The sequence below is a fragment of the Bos mutus genome, chromosome 2 (genome assembly GCF_027580195.1).
Source record: "Bos mutus isolate GX-2022 chromosome 2, NWIPB_WYAK_1.1, whole genome shotgun sequence".
Classification (NCBI taxonomy): domain Eukaryota; kingdom Metazoa; phylum Chordata; class Mammalia; order Artiodactyla; family Bovidae; genus Bos; species Bos mutus.
Window position 1 is genome coordinate 101,333,103 of NC_091618.1, and position 20,058 is coordinate 101,353,160.

The following is a 20,058-nucleotide window of genomic DNA, read 5'->3' on the forward strand; positions in this document are numbered from 1 at the left end:
TGGCACAGAGCTCTTAAAATGCTTGGAATTTTCTAAGTGAGGAAAGCAACAAAGATGTCTTTGTTATGTTAATGAGGTTACTTTAGAAACTCTCTTAAGAATGGGGGCTAATTGCCAGGTGGAGCCTGACCAAGAGATTAGAGTTTGGAACTTTCAGTTCCACCCTCCTGCCTCCAGGGAGGGGAGAGGGGAGAGGGGCAGGAGTTTGAGTTCAGTCACCAATGGCCAGTGCTTTAATCAATCATGCCCATGTAATGAAGCCTCCATAAACCCCCAAAGGGGCTGGGTTCAGAGTTGGTGAACACGTGGAGATTGGAAAGAGTGGTGTGCCTAGAGAGGGCATGGAATTTTCTCTCCCTTTCTCCATGCCTTGTCCTATGCATCTCTTCAATCTGGCTGTTCCTGAGTAATCCTTTCCTATTCCTGAGTATATCCTTTAGTAATAAAACTGGTGATCAAGTAAGTAAAATGTTTCTCTAGGGATTTCCCTGGTGGCTCAGACGGTAAAGTGTCTGCCTACAGTGCGGGAGACCTGGGTTCGATCCCTGGGTCAGGAAGATCCTCTGGAGAAGGAAATGGCAAGCCACTCCCGTACTCTTGCCTGGAAAATACCATGGATGGAGGAGCATAGTAGGCTACAGTCCATGGGGTCGCAAAGAGTCGGACACGACTGAGCGACTTCACTTCACTATGAGCCATTCTAGCAAATTAGTCCAACCTGAGAAGGGGTTCACAGGAGCTTCAGATATATCCCCAGTGGGTCCGGAGCACCAGCAATAATCTGAGCTTGTGACGGGCATCTGAAATGGGATGTGAGGGGTGGGTAGTCTTCCAAGGCTGAACTCTCGACCTATGGAATCTGATGCTACTTCCAGGTAGATGGTGTCAGAATTGAGTTAAATTTCCCACCACATTTGATTTGGTGTATGTTAGTCACTCAGTTGTGTCCAACTCTTTGCAACCCCATGCACTGTAGCTCACGGGCTCCTCTGTCCATGGGATTTCCCAGACAAGAATACTAGAGCCGGTTGCCATTTCCTTTTCCAGGGGATCTTCCGGACCCAAGGATTGAACCTAAGTCTCCTGCATTGCTTGCAGATTCTTTACTGTCTGAGCAACCAGGGTACCAGAACCTACTTAACCTCTAAGAAGGCAGGGACGTGAAATTCCCTGACACAAAATCTTCCTTCTTTGTATTCAACACAAATTTGGTCTATCAATGATACTCTACTAAACAACAGTACCACATGCCTGAAAAGATTTTAGACCCACCTTAAAGCATACTATTGGAGAAGGCAATGGCACCCCACTCCAGTACTCTTGCCTGGAGAATCCCATGGACGGTGGAGCCTGGTAGGCTACAGTCCAGGGGGTCACGAAGAGTCAGACACGACTGAGCGACTTCTCTTTCACTTTTCACTTTCATGCACTGGAGAAGGAAATGGCAACCCACTCCAGTATTCTTGCCTGGAGAATCCCAGGGACGGGGGAGCCTGGTGGGCTGCCATCTATGGAGTCGCACAGAGTTGGACATGACTGATGTGACTTAGCAGTAAAGCATACTATACTGGAGGAAAATTTAAATTTTAATGAGGATGGAAAATATGCTTAAGAAAAGCCCATTACGGACCAGCCATACTCAGATACATAGCTTTGAAGTTGGTGTTAGGAAAATTCAAAAGCATGGTTGTCATTTTGTATGGAAAACTCCCTATTACTGTTGTTAACCACATTTATGATTTCAAGAATTTTCTTCATAATTCTTATGTTTGTTATTACCTTTGTGTGGGCATGTGGTATGAAAATTGTAAAAATCCTCCATATAAAAATCTGATGTGTATTTTACTTGCATACAATGCAGATAGAAATAAAGACTATTGATACTGTTTGAGGTAATTTTCTTATGCAGGCACGACTTTGTTGAGGGTGGTGGCCAAATGTTTTTTAAGCCCACTGGTATTGCCATCTCTATTCCTAGTGCATCTGCCTCCTACAGCTCTCCCTGTTGTCATCTACTCACTCTTGCCTTTGGCTCTGGTTCCTGTGGAGTCCAGCTACGTTTGTAGTTGACTCTGCTGCCTTAGTTGAAGTAACAGATGGCCTAATTGACCCAGCTGTAAGCATAGATGTTTTCCTGGTTAGCCAGAGATGGGTAAATGACTGAGTAAAAGACTTAACCATGAGTCTTTTAAAAAGTCATCTCAAACCCACTATTAATTGAAGGAAACTATACTGATGGCTCATTTCTACATTTCTATCCTGAAGTTATTTCATAATTATTGAAGGTTATTTGCTCTCCTTTTCTCAGAGGAGATTCTATAGTCTGGGATTCTATAATCACAATCACATAATTTCATTTGATGTCCTACTAAAATTAGTAAATTGCTTAAAGAGTAATTTTAAGGGTTTAGATTATCTTACTTTGTACTTGTATACATCCTCACACTAACAGTATTAATAAAGACACTATAATGCTTCTTAAAGTAGTAAGAAAGAATCTCTTTAATTGATATTATTTGGAAAATTCAGTAAAAATATTAATATGCTGAATGTGAGAGTTTGAAAGACACTTGTTAATACCAATTTGTTTTTCAAACATTAAAACTAAAGTCAAGCATTTTTGGAAACACCTTGCCTTTGAGAAATGATGTTTCTGAGACAAGTGGAGACATGGGAGCTAAAATTAATTTTATGAGACTTTAAGACCAGGATTAATTATTGGATGTTGGAGTCTGGGTATTGAGAAGCAGTGGGCTCAGTATGCCAATGCAAGAGTGAAGTGAAGTGAAGTGAAAGTCTCTCAGTCATGTCCGACTCTTTGCGACCCCATGGACTGCATAGTCCATGGAATTCTCCAGGACAGAATACTGGAGTGGGTAGCCTTTCCTTTCTCCAGGGAATCTTCCCAACACAGGGATCAATCCCAGGTCTCCTGCATTGCAGGCAGATTCTCTACCAACTGAGCTATGAGGGAAGCTCTCAGTACAAGAGACTTGTGTTCAATCCCTGGGGTCAGGAAGGTTTCCTGGAGAAAGAAATGGTAACTTACTCTAGTATTTTTGTCTAGGAAATCTCATGGACAGAGGAACCTGGTGTGCTACAGTCCATGGGATTGCAAAAGAGTCAGACATGACTTAGAGACTAAACAGTGACAACAGTAGAAAGAACACTGAACTAAGAATCAAGGCACCTGGGTTCTGATATTATCTCTTTTTATTACCTTAAACAGATGCTGTAACCTCTCTGTATTGATGTTATATATCAGTGTGTCCAATAGAACTTTCTGCAATGATAGAAATGTTCTATATCTATGCTATCTATTAAGTCAAGCCACTATTGAGCACTAGAAATGTGCTTATGCAAGTGAGGAACTGATTTTTTAATTTTAATTAATTTAAATGTAAATAGCCAACTGTAGTTAGTGGCTATCATGTTAGACAACATAATTTTATATAATGAGTTTGAATTAGATATGTTCTGTGTTTCTTTACAACATTAGTATTTTTAAAATGTATGTTGGAATTGAATAATAGATACTATGAAAGTATGTTTTCTTTTATGAAGTGGAGCAAAATGAATCAAAATAAATTAAGTACTGAATTCATATTCATTCAAATATTTTCCTCTCTGGGATAATCTCCATGGTTTTTATTCTTCCAGAAGTGTGTAAATCACAGTATTTTTTAAAAAATATTTACTTTCAGTTAAGAGAATAATAACCAGCACCTCAAGGGATACCCCTGAAAATACTCATTAGAACTTTATGTCAGTCATTATAATCACTCCCCTAGGTATACCCTCAACTTCCTTGCTTTTCTCTCATGCCACTTACCTGCTTAGATTCCCCAAACCATGTGTATGTACCTGCCAGCATCTGCACCTGCCTTCTCTGCCTGTTCCTATATTACTATTGATGAATTATCCAAAGTCAGTTTTCTACCTGTGCAGTAGATCCCATCTCTTTATACCTACTCAAAGAGATTACCCCACCAATTCCCAATTCCCTGTTTATCCCCTATGTCGGCAGTTCTTTTGCTCCAAGCTACCATCATTTTTCTCCTGGATTACTGAAATAGCCCCCTAACCAGTCTCCTTGCTTCTACTCTCATTTCCTGGAATCTGATTTTGACACAGCAGCCAGAGTGTTAGATCATGCTCTCTTTGCCTTAAAATCCTGCAAAAGCTCCTCATTTCTCTGAGAATAAAAGCCAAATATTTAAAATGATCTACTAACCCCCCACAGTCTGGCTTCCTTTCGCCTCTAAGTCATCTCCCATGCCTTTCTTTCTTGCTCACTCCTCTCCTTGGCCTCCTGCCTACTTATTCTTCAATCTCTGCCGCACACTCCTGCGTTAAGACTATCCCACTCACTAGCAGTTCTTTGCCTGGATGTTCCCCCAGTTATTTTATGGCTAATTCTCTTGACTCCCTCAAGTTTTTCTCAAATGACACTCTCAGCCTGCCTGACCACTCTCCTTATCATTGCCATTTCTTCCTCCCCACACCTCACAGATCCCTTAAGTATGCTCTAAATTTTTGCTTTTTCATCATTTTTATTTCTTTATTTTTTTATTATTATAAATTCTGCATATGAAAAATAAGTTTAACATCATAACTGTCCCTAGAATCTGGCATGTACATAATGCTACATAAATATGGACTTCTTGGGGATCTTATTAAATCTAGCAAACCTCTCTCAATCCCCAAAAGGAAGAAACAGATCTGTTCAGTGTTTCCTTCCAGTAATTCATATTGAAGATACTAGAAGAAACTCGAAACAAATTTTATTTATTTATTTTAATTTTTATTGAAATATAGTTGATTTACAGTGTGTTTGTTTTAGGTGTATAACAGTGATTCCGTTTTATACATATACATACAAATATACATATATATGTGTATATATATATATATTGTTTTAAACATTATTTTCCATTATAGGTTGTTATAGATATTGAGTATAGTTCCCTGTGCTGTACAGTGGGCCCTTGTTAGTCAAGTCTGAACAACAAAAAAACTTTCCTGTATTTCCCTCAGAATATTCACCAGTACACAATTATTTTTTCTAAACCCTTTCTCCCTACTGTAAGAAGGCACTCCTTGAGGAAATAGGTACTTTAGAATGATGACTATCTTTCATGGTTTATCATTTGCCTAGTGTATAAGGCAAATAGCTTTTTCCCGTTGTAAAACAATGAATTAATTTATGCAGTAAGGGATAATTCCCCAGAAGAACAAATAATACCACTTGCCTTCTTAGACTTGTTAAGAAGTGTTTCCCCAGGTGATTATTGGGTATTAAGGGTATTAAAGGCCACTGTTAAAGCCCTTTACTAACATATGATACTTATTTACCTATAAAGGCAGTTCCTTCATCTGTTGACAGACATACTGTCTTTTATCTTTGAATTTAATTTCATTGTATCTATTTATATACCTGGGAAATTATAAAATATCAGTCAATGAACTTTCCTATATTTTTTGCATTTCAAAATATATTTTTTGTCATGTTTTAAATCTGTACCATTTTATCTAAGTATGCCATTGTAATAAGATCAGTTGATAATTCCCACTTGTTCAGTTTACACTAAGCATGAAGAACATGTTTATATGTTTACACAATTTTGGAATGGCAGTTAAGTAAAAAATTTAATTTCACCATTAATTTTTTTTTCCTTTTAAGCATTTTTGAACACATCTATATACTCTAAGATCACCAGTAGGAAGGATTTTCTGATTTTTTTAAACTCTCTATCACTGACAAAAGTGGGTGGAATAGATCTGAAGAGAAACAGCACTTACATAACCTCAGTATTTTGTCATTGGCTCAATTAAAAGCTTCCTTTTGCAGTAGTCTTTCTGATTGCTTTGTATCAGAAAGAAGCTTGAGTAGGAAGATATGAGCCAGAATCAGAGAGGGAAACATACTTTAAAAATAGCTAATGATAACAGTTAATGTTCATTGAACAGCTGAACTAGACCAGGCCTACACCACCATTAACACCTCCTTACCTCAACCTATCCTAATCCCAGTCTCCTCTCACCACTTCTTGTTTTAGATTTTTTCAGATCTCTATCTCAGAGTAGTAGTGAGAGTGTTAGTTGCTCAGTCATGTCCTATTCTTTGCGACCCCATGGATTGTAGCCCTCCAGGCTTCCCTATCCAAGGAATTCTCCAGGCAAGAATACTGGAGTGGGTAGCTATTCCCTTCTTCAGGGGATCTTCTGGACCCAAGGATTGACCCCAGGTCTCCTGCATTGCAGGCAAGTTCTTTACCCTCTCTGGGTAGGGAAGATCCCCTGGAGAAGGGAATGGCTACCCACTCCAGTTTTCTTGCCTGGAGAATTCCATGGACAGAGTAGCCTGGTGGGCTACAGTAGCCCATGGGATCACTCAGAGTCAGACATGACTGAGCGGCTAACACTGTCAGCTATATCATCTCTATCTCTCCCTGACATTATAGGATTATTTTGTCTCCACTAACAGAATGCTTTTTCTTGCTAACTTTTGCATCTATAGCATCCCATAAAAATGAATAGCACAGACTAGGCACTCAATAAATATTCGTTGAAAGAAAGAATAAGTATCCCTCACCTCATTTCATTCTCTCAATGGAAAGTGAAAGTGAAGTCTCTCAGTCGTGTCTGACTCTTTGCCCCTCCTTGGACTGTAGCCCACCAGGCTCCTCTGTCCATGGGATTTTCCAGGCAAGAGTACTGGAGTGGGTTGCCATTTCCTTCTCCAGGGGATCTTCCCTAACCAGGAATCGAATCTGTGTCTCCCGCATTGGAGGCAGACCCTTTGCCGTCAGAGTTATCACCAGTAAAAGGAGGCGAGAACTGAGGCTTTAGGTGGCTAAATAACTTTCTAGAGGTTGTATAGCAAGTAAGTACAGAGCCTGGATTCTTAACTGCTCTGCATATTGCCTCAAGGGAAAAAAAATTGTTTTTATTGTTTACAACTAGCACCTGAAATTAAAAAACAAAAACACTTCCCACAGGAGAAGAGGAAGATTCCTGCTGTACCAAATGGAACAGCAGCTCATGGGGAAGCTGAGCCCCATGGAGGACATAGTGGACCTGAACTCCAGCGAACCGGAAGGTTAGTGAAAAGCCCTTGTATGGGACTTCAAAGACCAAATGGTATATCACTTTTGTGTTGGGAATTACTGTTTTGAGGACTAATTTGTTTTTATACTTTGAATACCTACTCTTTGGGGGTAAATATGCTAATAAATTTGATATCTCATCATTAATGATTGTCATTATTATTAAACCAGAACAGTGAATACACCATTCCATTTTATATACGTAGTCTTTCACATTGCTGTGCATAAAACACATTCACAGATTCTTAGAATAAATGAGAAAACTGTCAGTTGCCCCTTCCAAAAGAGCCTGTTGAAAACTTCAAGTTCAAAATGGAAGCGAAAATAAATACCAAGAATTCAGTCTTATAGACCCTGTTTCATTACATGCAAGTGGGATGTATATAATAATATTTTTTATTTTTATGATAGTAATCTGAAAGAGCTATATGATTTATTTTTCTAATCACACATCTTTGAAGAGATGAAAGCTTCAATTTATTTCTTAAAATGATTTTTAAGTTTTTTTTTGACAGCTTGTCTCTCTCCAAGAAATGTGTGAGCAGAAAATCAGAAACCTTTGGGTGGGTCTCTCTTCAGGGAATATGTGCACACAGCCTCCATTATAATCGAAGGCAATTGCAAAAACTTTGCAGACTTGGTGCTCCCCTCTCCTCAGGGCCATCTCCTGTACCGCTCTCACTGTGTCCTCTAAGCTGACTTTCCAGTTCTTGACAACTCTGTGCATTTTAATTCTCCTCTATTCTTTCCCTTTTTCTATGTTTTGTCTCTAAGGAAATGTCTTCCTCAGTCTGGTACTTAATTTGAGATGATTCAGACAATTTTTTCCCTTTCCCTTTACTGGAAACCTTGTAACTCCTTCTGTTTACTTCCAAATTTTCAAATGCTGTCTTTTTATTTTTGGTGTTATTTTTTTCCCTCTCTCTCAGGTGTAACGTGCCACATAGCTTAGATTTTTTTTTTCAAAGTTCACTTTTCCTTACTGCTTCCTAAATCCTCCCAGGTCACCAATATCCGGTATCTTCGCTTCTCCAGAGTTCTTCCACAGATTCTGTTGCTGACAGGACTTGAAGTATCCATTACTCATCTGCTCTCCTGGAGTTGCTGGTGCACATCTGGGCTGCTCTTGTACTGTTCTCTGCAATGACCTCCCACTTCTGGATTTAGATTTTTGCTGCTAAAAGCACGTTTATTACACTGTAATATAACAGCTATTTAGACTAATGTATGGCCTAATAAGTAATTAATTAGAAAACAGTAGTCTAATAGAAAGTGCTATCAAGCCTATAAATATTAACTACAAAGTGATCGTTCATAACCACTTCACATTCTTTTGGGGATTAGGTGGGATGTAAAAAATAAGTACATGAATAAATAGACTAGTAGATTAAATCTGTTCTGAATTATGACTTTGAGAATTTAACACATCATTCAGAAATGATCCCCCAAATAAAAATTCTGCATGTATTTTACTAAACACAAGTAGGAGAACCTAAACTAAGATGATCTTTGTGTATGTGTGTGAATTTTCATAGGTTCTGTACAAACTTCTCTGAATTTTAAATGTCCCTTTTTTTTTCAATTGAAATTTCATCCTTTTCAACCTCTCCTAGTCCACATCCCTCTGGTGGATGTGGAAAACGTAATGATTCGATTACTCAAATAATAATAAGATAGCTATTAATATGTTACTATTGTGTCTATATCAGGGCAATTAAAAATAATAGAATTTCAGTTATTCCGAAGAGGTACGTTTTTCAAGGCAGATAGGAATTTGCTTCTCAAGAGAACAGTCATTTTTGAAGTGATTCTTAGATTGCCACATTATATTCCTATTAAGAAAACGAAGAACAAACCTTTAATATTTTTCCATAACCCTGGTGTATTTAGCATACTTGCAGTATGTTGAACATAACAGTTTTTTTTAACCTCCATGTAGGAACTTAATCATAGCCTTATTCATTTTAATATGACATCTCTATTCCATAGAGCACAAAGAGCTTTTAGTAGTCAAATGTTAAATCTGCATATTGTTAGTAAATGTTCAAAGAATGAGAATACCTGTTTAATGCTCTCATTCCTAATAGATTAAAAAATTTCATCCTCAGATTTTAGACATTTCACAATTTAATGCTTCTCCCACTCCCCTCCTCCTACCAAAACATCATCCTTTACATGTTTTTAATGTGTTTTTTGATATTTTTAGAATACACGCATTTACCCCAAGTAAGGTCATTATTGTCTTGTTAATTATAGATATTTGAATATGTTTAGCAACAGTGGACCAAAAGTACATTTATCTAGGTTGCTTATTATAAGGCCCCTGTGTTAGTTTTCCAAAGATGAAAACAATAATGGAACTTACCTCTCTCTACTAAGCATTACTGTCGTCCATAAGGCCATTTAAGTGCCTGTATTAAATATTATTTGGCAAGCGATTTTTTTGACAGAGTGGATAGTTGGAGCCATGGTTATATACACCTTTTCTCTCTAGGTTGATATTCACTATCGGGCTATATAAAAATCAGTTTACCTTCCCTCCTTCACTTTCTGCTACACTAAATGGAATGAAAACAATTCCAATATTGCCAATAACTGAGGATAAGAGGCCTGATTTTAGGACTAGGTTTTTGTAAAATGGAACAGAGATTAGAGTAATCCTTAAATCTCACTGTTTGAATTTTGATTATTGAACAGCTGAGAACCTAGTTTGAGAGAACCTAGGGTTTTTGAGGTTGTTGGCATGATTTTTCGCTAGGAATTGAAGTGCCTTAGTGGTACAAAGCTATTCCTGTAGATCATGATGTAGAACCTAGCAGGTTAATACGGGTCTCATCTCTGCTGATGGAAAACCTATACTATGACCTGGCGGCAAAGCAAATGAGTATTTTGACATATGTGTTTTTTATCTTTGTATGTCACTATTGTGTTTTCCCCCCTGTCTTAGGCTTTTTGGGGGACTTATTTTAGATATCAAAAGAAAAGCTCCATACTTCTGGAGTGACTTCACAGATGCTCTCAGCCTGCAGTGTTTAGCGTCTTTTCTGTTTCTCTACTGCGCATGTATGTCTCCTGTCATCACATTTGGAGGACTGCTGGGAGAAGCAACTGAGGGTCGAATAGTACGTATTATTCTTTTCTCTGAACTTTGAATTTGAATCCGCGTTTAAGATTCATAGTTAGATGAGTGTGTGTTTCATTTTGAATTCCTTTATGAGGAGAGATTTGATGTATGGTCTAGCAGATAAACTTCATATGAATTTCTTGACTAGTGGAACTGGGAATCAGGGAGTGGACTATCTCAGAATAGATAATTCTTACGTTGCACAAGGTTCTGATCTCATCCCTGGCCCCCAGTCTTAGGCTAGCTTTAGATTGGTTCTTACCTCTTAAGAGGTCCATTTCCCACTTATATAGGCCATGCTTCTGCCAGACATTTGTTGTGAATACATGTAAACTTTCAGTAAGTGAAAGAAAGATAAGATAAGGAAGAGGGAGATAATGTATCCTTGCCTACTACCATTCACATTTTGACAGCCTGCCCCTTTTTTAATTCTCCCACCCCACCTCCTGGCCAAGGTTGCTGGTAGGTGCTTCAGAGAATAGACCCCATGTATTTTATATATTTTTCTCCAGTTATAATGGTGGCCTGTACAGCTTAGACAATGGAATCATTTATATCTCCACACAGAGTGCAATCGAGTCTCTCTTTGGAGCATCCATGACTGGAATAGCCTATTCTCTTTTTGGTGGACAGCCTCTTACCATACTAGGCAGTACAGGACCAGTTTTGGTGTTTGAAAAGATTTTGTTTAAATTTTGCAAGTAAGTATTATATACTTTTTGCCCTTAGTCCCTGTCTATCCCTCTACTGTGTTTATGCTTCTCTCAACATCACATTTGGAAATCTGCTGGCAGAGGTGAAAGTTGCTGATTTGATTCAGTTTGCCATTTTTGTCTCTCCATGGAAATAAAGAAACAGTAAAATATTTATGTATTTTTTATGTAATATTTATAAAAAATTATATTCAGTTCTAAGCACTGAGAAACCTCTTTGAGTTTTATACCCTTAGGTGTTCCCTGTAGACAAAGTTTTGAGTTTAGATACTCAAGGGATGTGAAGCTTATTTATTTTCACTTCCTGAGTTAGACTTATTTCCATCTACTAAAAATGGTGACAAGCTGTTCAGTGACCTTCTTTCCCCTGTTCTTTCCCTCCTCCTAGAGAATATGGGCTATCATACCTGTCTTTAAGAGCTAGTATTGGACTTTGGACTGCAACCCTGTGTATCATACTTGTGGCCACTGATGCAAGCTCCCTTGTCTGCTATATCACCCGGTTTACTGAAGAAGCTTTTGCTTCTCTTATTTGCATCATTTTCATTTATGAGGCCCTAGAGAAGTTGTTTGAACTCAGCGAAGCATATCCAATCAACATGCATAATGATTTGGAACTGCTGACACAGTACTCGTAAGTACCATTTCCCCTGTTGGCTGTGGGGCTTTTCTTTATACAAATATTACTATTGTTATAAGAAACATGAGAAACTTAGTCAGCAGATCGACTTCCTTGAATTGATTCATGACCTAAATCTTGGTCTCTCAGTGCTGTACAGGATTTCATCTAATCAGCTACTCATCTGATACATGAGTTTTCTTTATAACATCAACTCCAATAATATCTTTTTGAAGTTCTATTTGTCAAGCATTCTCTGTTAAGCAGATAATGAACCATGATCAATTTTGCTATACAGAGATTGCTTTATTGCAAAATATTTTTGATTTTGGTCTTTCTTAGGACCTTTTCCATTTAATACAATCTGAAGAACCATAGTAGTAAAAAGCTAAGATTCCAGATTTAAAGCAGTGAGGTAAAAGATACTCATTGGGTCTAAATTGCATTAGCTTGGTGTTTGAAAATATGATAAACTCTTAAATAAAATAGCACTGAATTGAAATGTAATTTTGCTCTTGGAACCTATGACTTTTATGATGAAAGTACCCTAATATGGTTGCTGAGGGTGATGTTACAGTTTAGGATTAAAGATGGAATTTCTCTAAGGCCATATTAACAGAGTATATGTGAACATTATATTATTCTTCTTTGATTTAATTTTAGGATTTTTGTTGTTATTATATATATATATTTTAAACAGCAAATATTTAAAGCAATACATTCTTTACCAGGCAGTTATAATCTCTATATCAGCTACCAATACTTTTCTTATAAACTGCTCAGATATGCCCTCAAAATCTTCCTTTGAAGATTTTTCATCTTTGTTTATTATTAGAAGTTTATATTGTTAATATTAGGCCAAAATAGTGCAATGTTATAATCTTGTTAAGAATGATATAATGATACAGAGTTGAAAACAAGATGAATTAGTATTTTGATGTTTTCTTGGTCATTGCAGATATCTTTAACAGTGCATCTCTGTTTTAGGACCAAAAAAAAATCAGTGGAATATAAAATAACTTCCCCAATAAAAGTAAATGGTGAGGATGTTGTGAACAAGATTCAAAAGTAGATGAAGGAGGTGTCAGGGACATTCAGAAAGCAGGCAGATGGGGAGAGCAGTTTGATCACAATGAGAGATAACATTGATACATGCCTTTTCATTTTTGTTTAGTTGAAAAGAGAGCAGTGTCACCTAATTTGGGTATCTTTGCTGGATATAAAATTACCTCTGTTTGGGATTTCAAACCTACTACATGCCCTAAGCTGGGTAAATCATGAATAGTCTGTTCTCAATGAGTTTCCAGTTTAGTAGGAAATATAGACCAACAGACAACCAAATAAGTACTGTGTTAAAGGATTGGTTCAGAATGCTATGGTACCATGTCAGAACACCTAACCCAGATCTCAGATTCAAAGACTTCCTGGAGGAAGTGACAGAAAACTAGAAAATTAGTAGTAATTAAAAAGGTACTGAAGAGTAGAGCTGGAGAGTAGTTTAGGTGGAGGGAAGGACACAAGCTTGGATATAGAAATTTATTAATGCTTTGAAATATTTTTCCAAAGTTATATAGATAGTGGTAAAACAAGAAATTAGACTCAGGCTTTATGATCCTGATGTAGTTTTCAATAAATTAGTGAAGCTCTCCAAAATAAACAATATGGAACAAATAAACAGATAAAATCAGAGCTATTCTGTTTGAAGTAGGGGGAAGGCACCAGTTGTCCACACTTTGATTCATTCCCTGGGTTCTCAGTGGCAGATTCTAAAGTATTTTAGATCAAGGAACACAATTTAAAATCCCCTGGTCTAGAAAGGAAAAAAAAACAGACAAGCAAGGACTGAACTCTGAATAATGGTCACAGCTTGAGGGAAGAAGAATGAAAAAATGCAACCAATAGATAAAAAACAAGAAAGAGTCATCAGAAAGGCAGAAAACCATGAGTAATTTCAGACTATAGAAGGCAAGGGTCAAGACTGTATCAAGAAATTTTTAGAGAAGACAGTGCTATAGAGATCAAACAGAATAAGGAAAAGAGATCATTGTTAGTTTTAAGGAAAGCTATTCGGTGAGGAGGGGAGCAGGACTACAAGCCTGTTGGCAAAAAATTCAGAAGGGAGGAGGTGGTAAAGAAATGGAAAAAGCATTGCATAGGCCATTTTGGTGTCAAAAAATGAAAAAAGTGCCTCTGGAGAAGGCAATGAGATCATGAGAATGGTAACTTGTGATAGAAAAAGAGCTACATGTGTTTGAAAATGAGAATAGAGAGATGAAGGAGAGAGATTAAAGATCATGCAGAGAGCGCAGATAAACATGGATTGTAGCCTCCCAGAAGTCAAAATGTGATGAGATCAAGTTGAATTGTGGGTTAAGACAAATGATCAAAGGATATTTTGAACATAAAAATAGCTGTATTTGTCCATGATCCCTTCCTATCATGGCAATCAAGAGAAGAGTGGCACAGGTCCTCTCCTTTCCATCTCCATGTTTTAAAGAAAGATTCCCACAAGTTTAAGTTACAGTTATGGTTTGTCACAGTGTGCTTGTCTGAAAGCTAACAGTTTGAAGACTGAGCAGGAATGGTGTGCTAATCACTGTGTTCCGTTGCCCAATTGTCCTCCCCAACCCAAGTTAGGAGGTAGAAGCGATGGAAAGACTGGTTCATCCTGATAGTGAGGTTTTAGTGGTGCTTGACCCTGAAACGGGTAAAAGAAAAACACGTAGAATAAAAGTCTCCCTGAGAAATGTGGTGCTGACCACATACCCTTACTGCATTGTCTTCAGCTTTCATACCGTGATTCCCTAATTTCTAGAACCACTCACACTGTATACGTGAATTTGCTTAGGTACTGCCATTCCTTACTCTTTGGAGTAGTAAAACAAATCTTTTTTTCTATGCATATAATGCTTGTATTTATCATTGCACTTTCAGTCATGTGCATTAAATGAAAGTTATTGCTGACTATAGTGGCTACTCTAATGTATTATATAACCTCACACTTCTGCACAAAACATTTACTATTTCACGAACTCCCGCATGACACTTTGGTGACTGTCTTGTTCTTGTTGCTGGGAACTTTTCACACTAATCAATCTGTAAGCATCATTATCTTTCCTTTTCTCCTTTGCTTTTCACTTCTCTTCTTTTCACAGCTATTTGTAAGGCCTCCTCAGACAGCCATTTTGCTTTTTTGCATTTCTTTTTCTTGGGGATGGTCTTGATCCCTGTCTCCTGTACAATGTCACAAACCTCCGTCCATAGTTCATCAGGCACTCTATCTATCAGATCTAGTCCCTTAAAGCTATTTCTCACTTCTACTATATAATCATAAGGGATTTGATTTAGGTCATACCTGAATGGTCTAGTGGTTTTCCCTACTTTCTTCAATTTAAGTCTGAATTTGACAATAAGGAGTTCATGATCTACTGTCAACTCCTGGTCTTGTTTTTGCTGACTGTATAGAGCTTCTCCACCTTTGGCTGCAAAGAATATAATCAATCTGATTTCGGTGTTGATCATTTGGTGATGTCCATATGTAGAGTCTTCTCTTGTGTAGCAAGAATAGCAAGGAGAGATAAGAAAGCCTTCCTCAGTGATCAGTACAAAGAAATAGAGAAAAACAATAGAATGGGAAAGACTAGAGATCTCTTCAAGAAAATTAGAGATGCCAAGGGAACATTTCATGTGAAGATGGACATAATAAAGGACAGAAATGGTATGGACCTAACAGAAGCAGAAGATATTAAGAAGAGGTGGCAAGAATACACAGAAGAACTATACAAAAAAGATCTTCACAACCCAGATGAACACCATGGTGTGAAAACTCACCTAGAGCCAGACATCCTGGAATGTGAAATCAAGTGGGCCTTAGGAAGCATCACTATGAACAAAGCTAGTGGAGGTGATGGAATTCCAGTTGAGCTATTTCAAATCTTAAAAGATGATGCTGTGAAAGTGCTGCACTCAATATTTCTGCAAATTTCGAAAACTTAGCAGTGGCCACAGCACTGGAAAAGGTCAGTTTTCGTTCCAGTCCCCAGAAAAGCAATGCCAAAGAACGCTCAAACTACTGCACAATTGCACTCATCTTACACGCTAGCAAAGTAATGCTTGAAATTGTCCAAGCCAGTCTTCAACAATATGTGAACTGTGAACTTCCAGATGTTCAAGCTGGTTTTAGAAAAGGCAGAGGAACCAGAGATCAAATTGCCAACATCTGTTGGATCATTGAAAAAATAAGAGAGTTCCAGAAAAACATCTATTTCTGCGTTACTGACTATGCTAAAGCCTTTGACTGTGTGAATCACCACAAACTGTGGGAAATTCTGAAAGAGATGGAAATACCAGACCACCTGATCTGCCTCTTGAGAAACCTGTTTGCAGGTCAGGAAGCAACAGTTAGAACTGGACATGAAACAACAGACTGGTTCCAAATAGGAAAAGGAGTATGTTAAGGCTGTATATTGTTACCCTGCTTATTTAACTTATTTGCAGAGAACATCATGAGAAATGCTAGGCTAGATGAAGCACAAGCTAGAATCAAGATTGCCAGGAGAAGTATCAATAACCTCAGATATGCAGATGACACCACCGTTATGGCAGAAAGTGAAGAAGAACTAAAGAGCCTTGACGAAAGTGAAAGAGGAGAGTGAAAAAGTAAGCTTAAAACTCAACATTGAGAAAACTAAGATCATGGCATCTGGTCCCATCACTTCATGGCAAATAGAAGGGGAAACAGTGGAAACAGTGGCAGACATTATTTTGGGGGGCTCCAAAATCACTGCAGATGGTGACTGCGGCTATGAAATTAAAAGACACTTGCTCCTTGGAAGAAAAGTTATGACCAACCTAAACAGCATATTAAAAAGCAGAGACATTACTTTGCCAACAAAGGTCCATGTAGTCAAAGCTATGATTTTTCTAGTAGTCATGTATGGATGTGAGAGTTGGACCATACAGAAAGCTGAGCATCGAAGAATTGATGCTTTTGAACTGTGGTATTGGACAAGACTCTTGAGAGTCCCTTGGACTGCAAGGAGATCCAACCACTCCATCCTAAAGGAAATCAGTCCTGATTATTCATTGGAAGGACTGATGCTGAAGCTGAAACTCCAATCCTGTGGCCGCCTGAGGCGAAAAACTGACTCATTTGAAAAGACTCTGATGCTGGGAAAGATTGAAGGCAGGAGGAGAAGAGGACCACAGTTATGAGGTGGTTGGATGGCATCACTGACTCAATAGACATGAGTTTGAGCAAGCTCCGGGAGTCGGTGATGGACAGGGAGGCCTGGCGTGCTGCACTCCATGGGGTCACAAAGAGTTGGGCACGACTGAGTGATTGAAGTGTGTAGGCATTGCTATACTCATGCTCACCTAAGGTTTTGTACTGATATTACTGGCCTCATGCTTTCACAGTTTTTATGAGAAAAATTATTAGAAAGTGTCATAGCTAGGATGCAGAATATCTGAGATTGCACTCTTTGTAAGCTTGATATGCTTGTGCTGCCACATATTTTAAGTGTGAGATATTGAAAAAGAGGTTTTATATTTAGCAACCTACATTTCAGATATTGTTTATACTTGGGCTTCCTATATTCAGATATCTTTAAATTCATAGTTATACCAACCAAATAACAAAATGTCTTTAATTTTTTAAAAAGAGTTTCTTAGCTTCTCTGTCATCCTAACCTTATAATGTGGTAATATATAACCCTATCTTTGAAGCAATAAGCTTTCCTCTTTTGCTAAGAACAAGTGTCAAGATAATTTAGTTTCAAGAATATACCAATTACCCCAGATGATCAAGGTGAATATTTTGTTATCAATAAGTAATCATTTTGTGGAAATAACTTTCTCTAGGTTGTTGTGATTTTAACAAATGGCAAAATAGAATAAATCATTCTGCTTATGTAAGATGAAATATTTCTTCAATATAGTAGTAAGCTAAAGCTCTCACGATAGCTAGCTAAAGAAAGACTAGAGACGAATTCATCTTTGCAGTTGGTTGGGTCAACACAAAGAAGAGGATCTATTATTCTAGTATCCAATATATTAGCAGACTAATATTTTATGTGTTTGTGTGATGCATGTGTAACTCCAATAGATTAACCTCCCTAATTTAGGTCCACGACTAGTTAGCACATCTTTGTACCCACTGTGTTTAGCACATATAGCACTTAGCACATATAGAATGAACATGTTTGTTTACATTTTTAAATTTTTTGAAAATGTATCTTATAACCAATTAACACATTTAGCATAGAATTTAGAGTTTTTTTCCCCCTTAAAAAAGCTGATATTAAGAAACTGAATTATATGACATTTCAGAATCAAATAAATATGATAGCAGGTACTCAGTAAATGAATCAGTCAGTTCAGTTCAGTCACTCAGTCATGTCTGATTGTTTGTGACCCCACGAACCGCAGCACGCCAGGCCTCCCTCTCCAGCACCAATTCCCGTAGTTTACCCAAACTCATGTCCATTGAGTCGGTGATGCCATCCAGCCATCTCATCCTCTGTGGTCCCCTTCTCCTCCTGCCTTCAATCTTTCCCAGCATCAGGGTCTCCTTTACGATGGACTGGTTGGATTTCCTTGCAGTCCAAGGGACTCTCAAGAGTCTTCTCCAACACCACAGTTCAAAAGCATCAGTTCTTCTGTGCTCAGCTTTCTGAGTAGTATAGTCCAACTCTCACATCCATACAGGACTCCTGGAAAAACCATAGCCTTGACTAGACGGACCTTTGTTGACAAAGTAATGTCTCTGCTTTTTAATATGCTGTCTAGGTTGGTCATAACTTTCTTTCCAAGGAGTAAGCATCTTTTAATTTATATTCAACAGCTAAACTTCTGATAGCCCATCTAATTCTTGATTCTTAATCTAAACACTTGCTGTCCTTGGTTTCCTGTCTTGCTTTTGAACAAAATTCTTATCTTGATGATAAGTATACATTTAATATTTACTTGTGTTATCCTCACTGTTCCCAATGGATTATGAGTCTTTTGTGTATGAGACTGTCCTTTTAACTTTTTGCCTCCAGAAAGCCAGGGAGGTTGGTAGAAATCAGTAAGACTTTCTCAAATGTTTTTCAACAATGTTACTTCTCAGATTCACCTTTAGCTATTATTTTTCTTCTCTGTAACTACAGATATACAGAGCTTCAATAGAATTATTTTTATACTTTCTTATCAAGTAGCTATGAAAGGGCAGAAATTTAAATGAGCATCCCATATTAGAGTGAGAGCACTAAGCAGTAATTGATGGTTTCTTCTTTAAGATGCATTGAATGGCCAAAAGCCATGTGACTACATATCAAATACAGAGTATTTCACTTTGTGGAGATGTGATGACCGTTATGAGAGAGTTCACAGGCCTTTAAGTTCTGACCCCATTTCTCTTCCTGAATTGACCTACATTTAAGGATATAATCTGAAATATTTAAAGTGGAATGTTACAGTGTTTTTAAAAAATTTTTTTACTGGTGTATAGTTAAGTTACAGGGTTGTGTTAGTTTCAAGTGTACAGCAAAGTGAATCTGTTATACATATACATATATCCACGTTTTTAAATTCTTTTCCCATATAGGCCATTACAGAATATTGAGTAGAGTTCCCTGTGCTATACAGTAGGTTCTTATTGATGATATATTTATATATAGTACTGTGTGTATGTGTGTGTCAATCCTAATGTTCCAATTTATCCCCCTCCCCCCCACTTACCCTCTGGGAACCATAAGTTTGTTTTCTACATCTGTAACTCTATTCCTGTTTTGTAAATAAGTTCATTTATAGCCTTTTTTAAGAGATTCCATGTATAAGTGATATCAAATGATATTTGTCTTTCTCTGTGTGACTGACTTCACTCAGTATGACAATAACTGGGTCCATCCATGTTGCTGCAAATGGCATTATTTCCCTCCTTTCTATGCCTGAGTAATATTCCATTGTATATATGTACCACATCTTTATCCATTCCTTTGTTGATGGACTTTTCGGTATATATCCATATCCTGGATATATATAATGATGTATTTAATTTACGTTAAAACTCAGCCCAGACCCTGAGGTAGCATGTGTATGTATGTGTCAGATTAAGTTACAACCATGTACAGGTAATATTTTGATCAGGAGTTTAAACTCCAGAAGTGGTTAGCTAATATTAAAACTGAAAGTCTAAACTCCAGGAAAGGTTACTATAAACCCACCTGGTATCCACATCTCAATCAATACTAAGACTTTGCTGAATGACAGAAATGGATGTTCACTGGTGAAAGTACTAGCTTGTTAATCAGTGTACTGAACTATACTGGTAACATTAAAGGTAATCACTTTGAATTAAACAAAAATGAAAACACAGCTATAAAAAGTTGTGGGATGTCATAAAAGCAGTGCTTACAAGGAAATTTTGGCCCATGAACAGAGGAACCTGTTAGGCTACAGTCCATGGGGTTGCAAAGAGTTGGACATGACTGAACGACTTCACTTTCGGTT

At 37.6% G+C, this 20,058-nt stretch overlaps 1 protein-coding gene across 3 annotated transcripts in view; it reads left to right on the top strand.

Moving 5' to 3' along the window:
- SLC4A10 (solute carrier family 4 member 10) overlaps window positions 1-20,058 on the top strand; it is a 247,679-nt gene that overhangs the window by 137,552 nt on the left and 90,069 nt on the right. For all 3 annotated transcript variants that reach the window (XM_070380872.1, XM_070380873.1, XM_070380874.1), the window contains 4 exons: window positions 7,002-7,102; window positions 10,057-10,231; window positions 10,801-10,934; window positions 11,335-11,580. In XM_070380872.1, coding sequence (XP_070236973.1) covers window positions 7,002-7,102; window positions 10,057-10,231; window positions 10,801-10,934; window positions 11,335-11,580 — 656 coding nt within the window. The remainder of the gene's footprint in view (window positions 1-7,001; window positions 7,103-10,056; window positions 10,232-10,800; window positions 10,935-11,334; window positions 11,581-20,058) is intronic.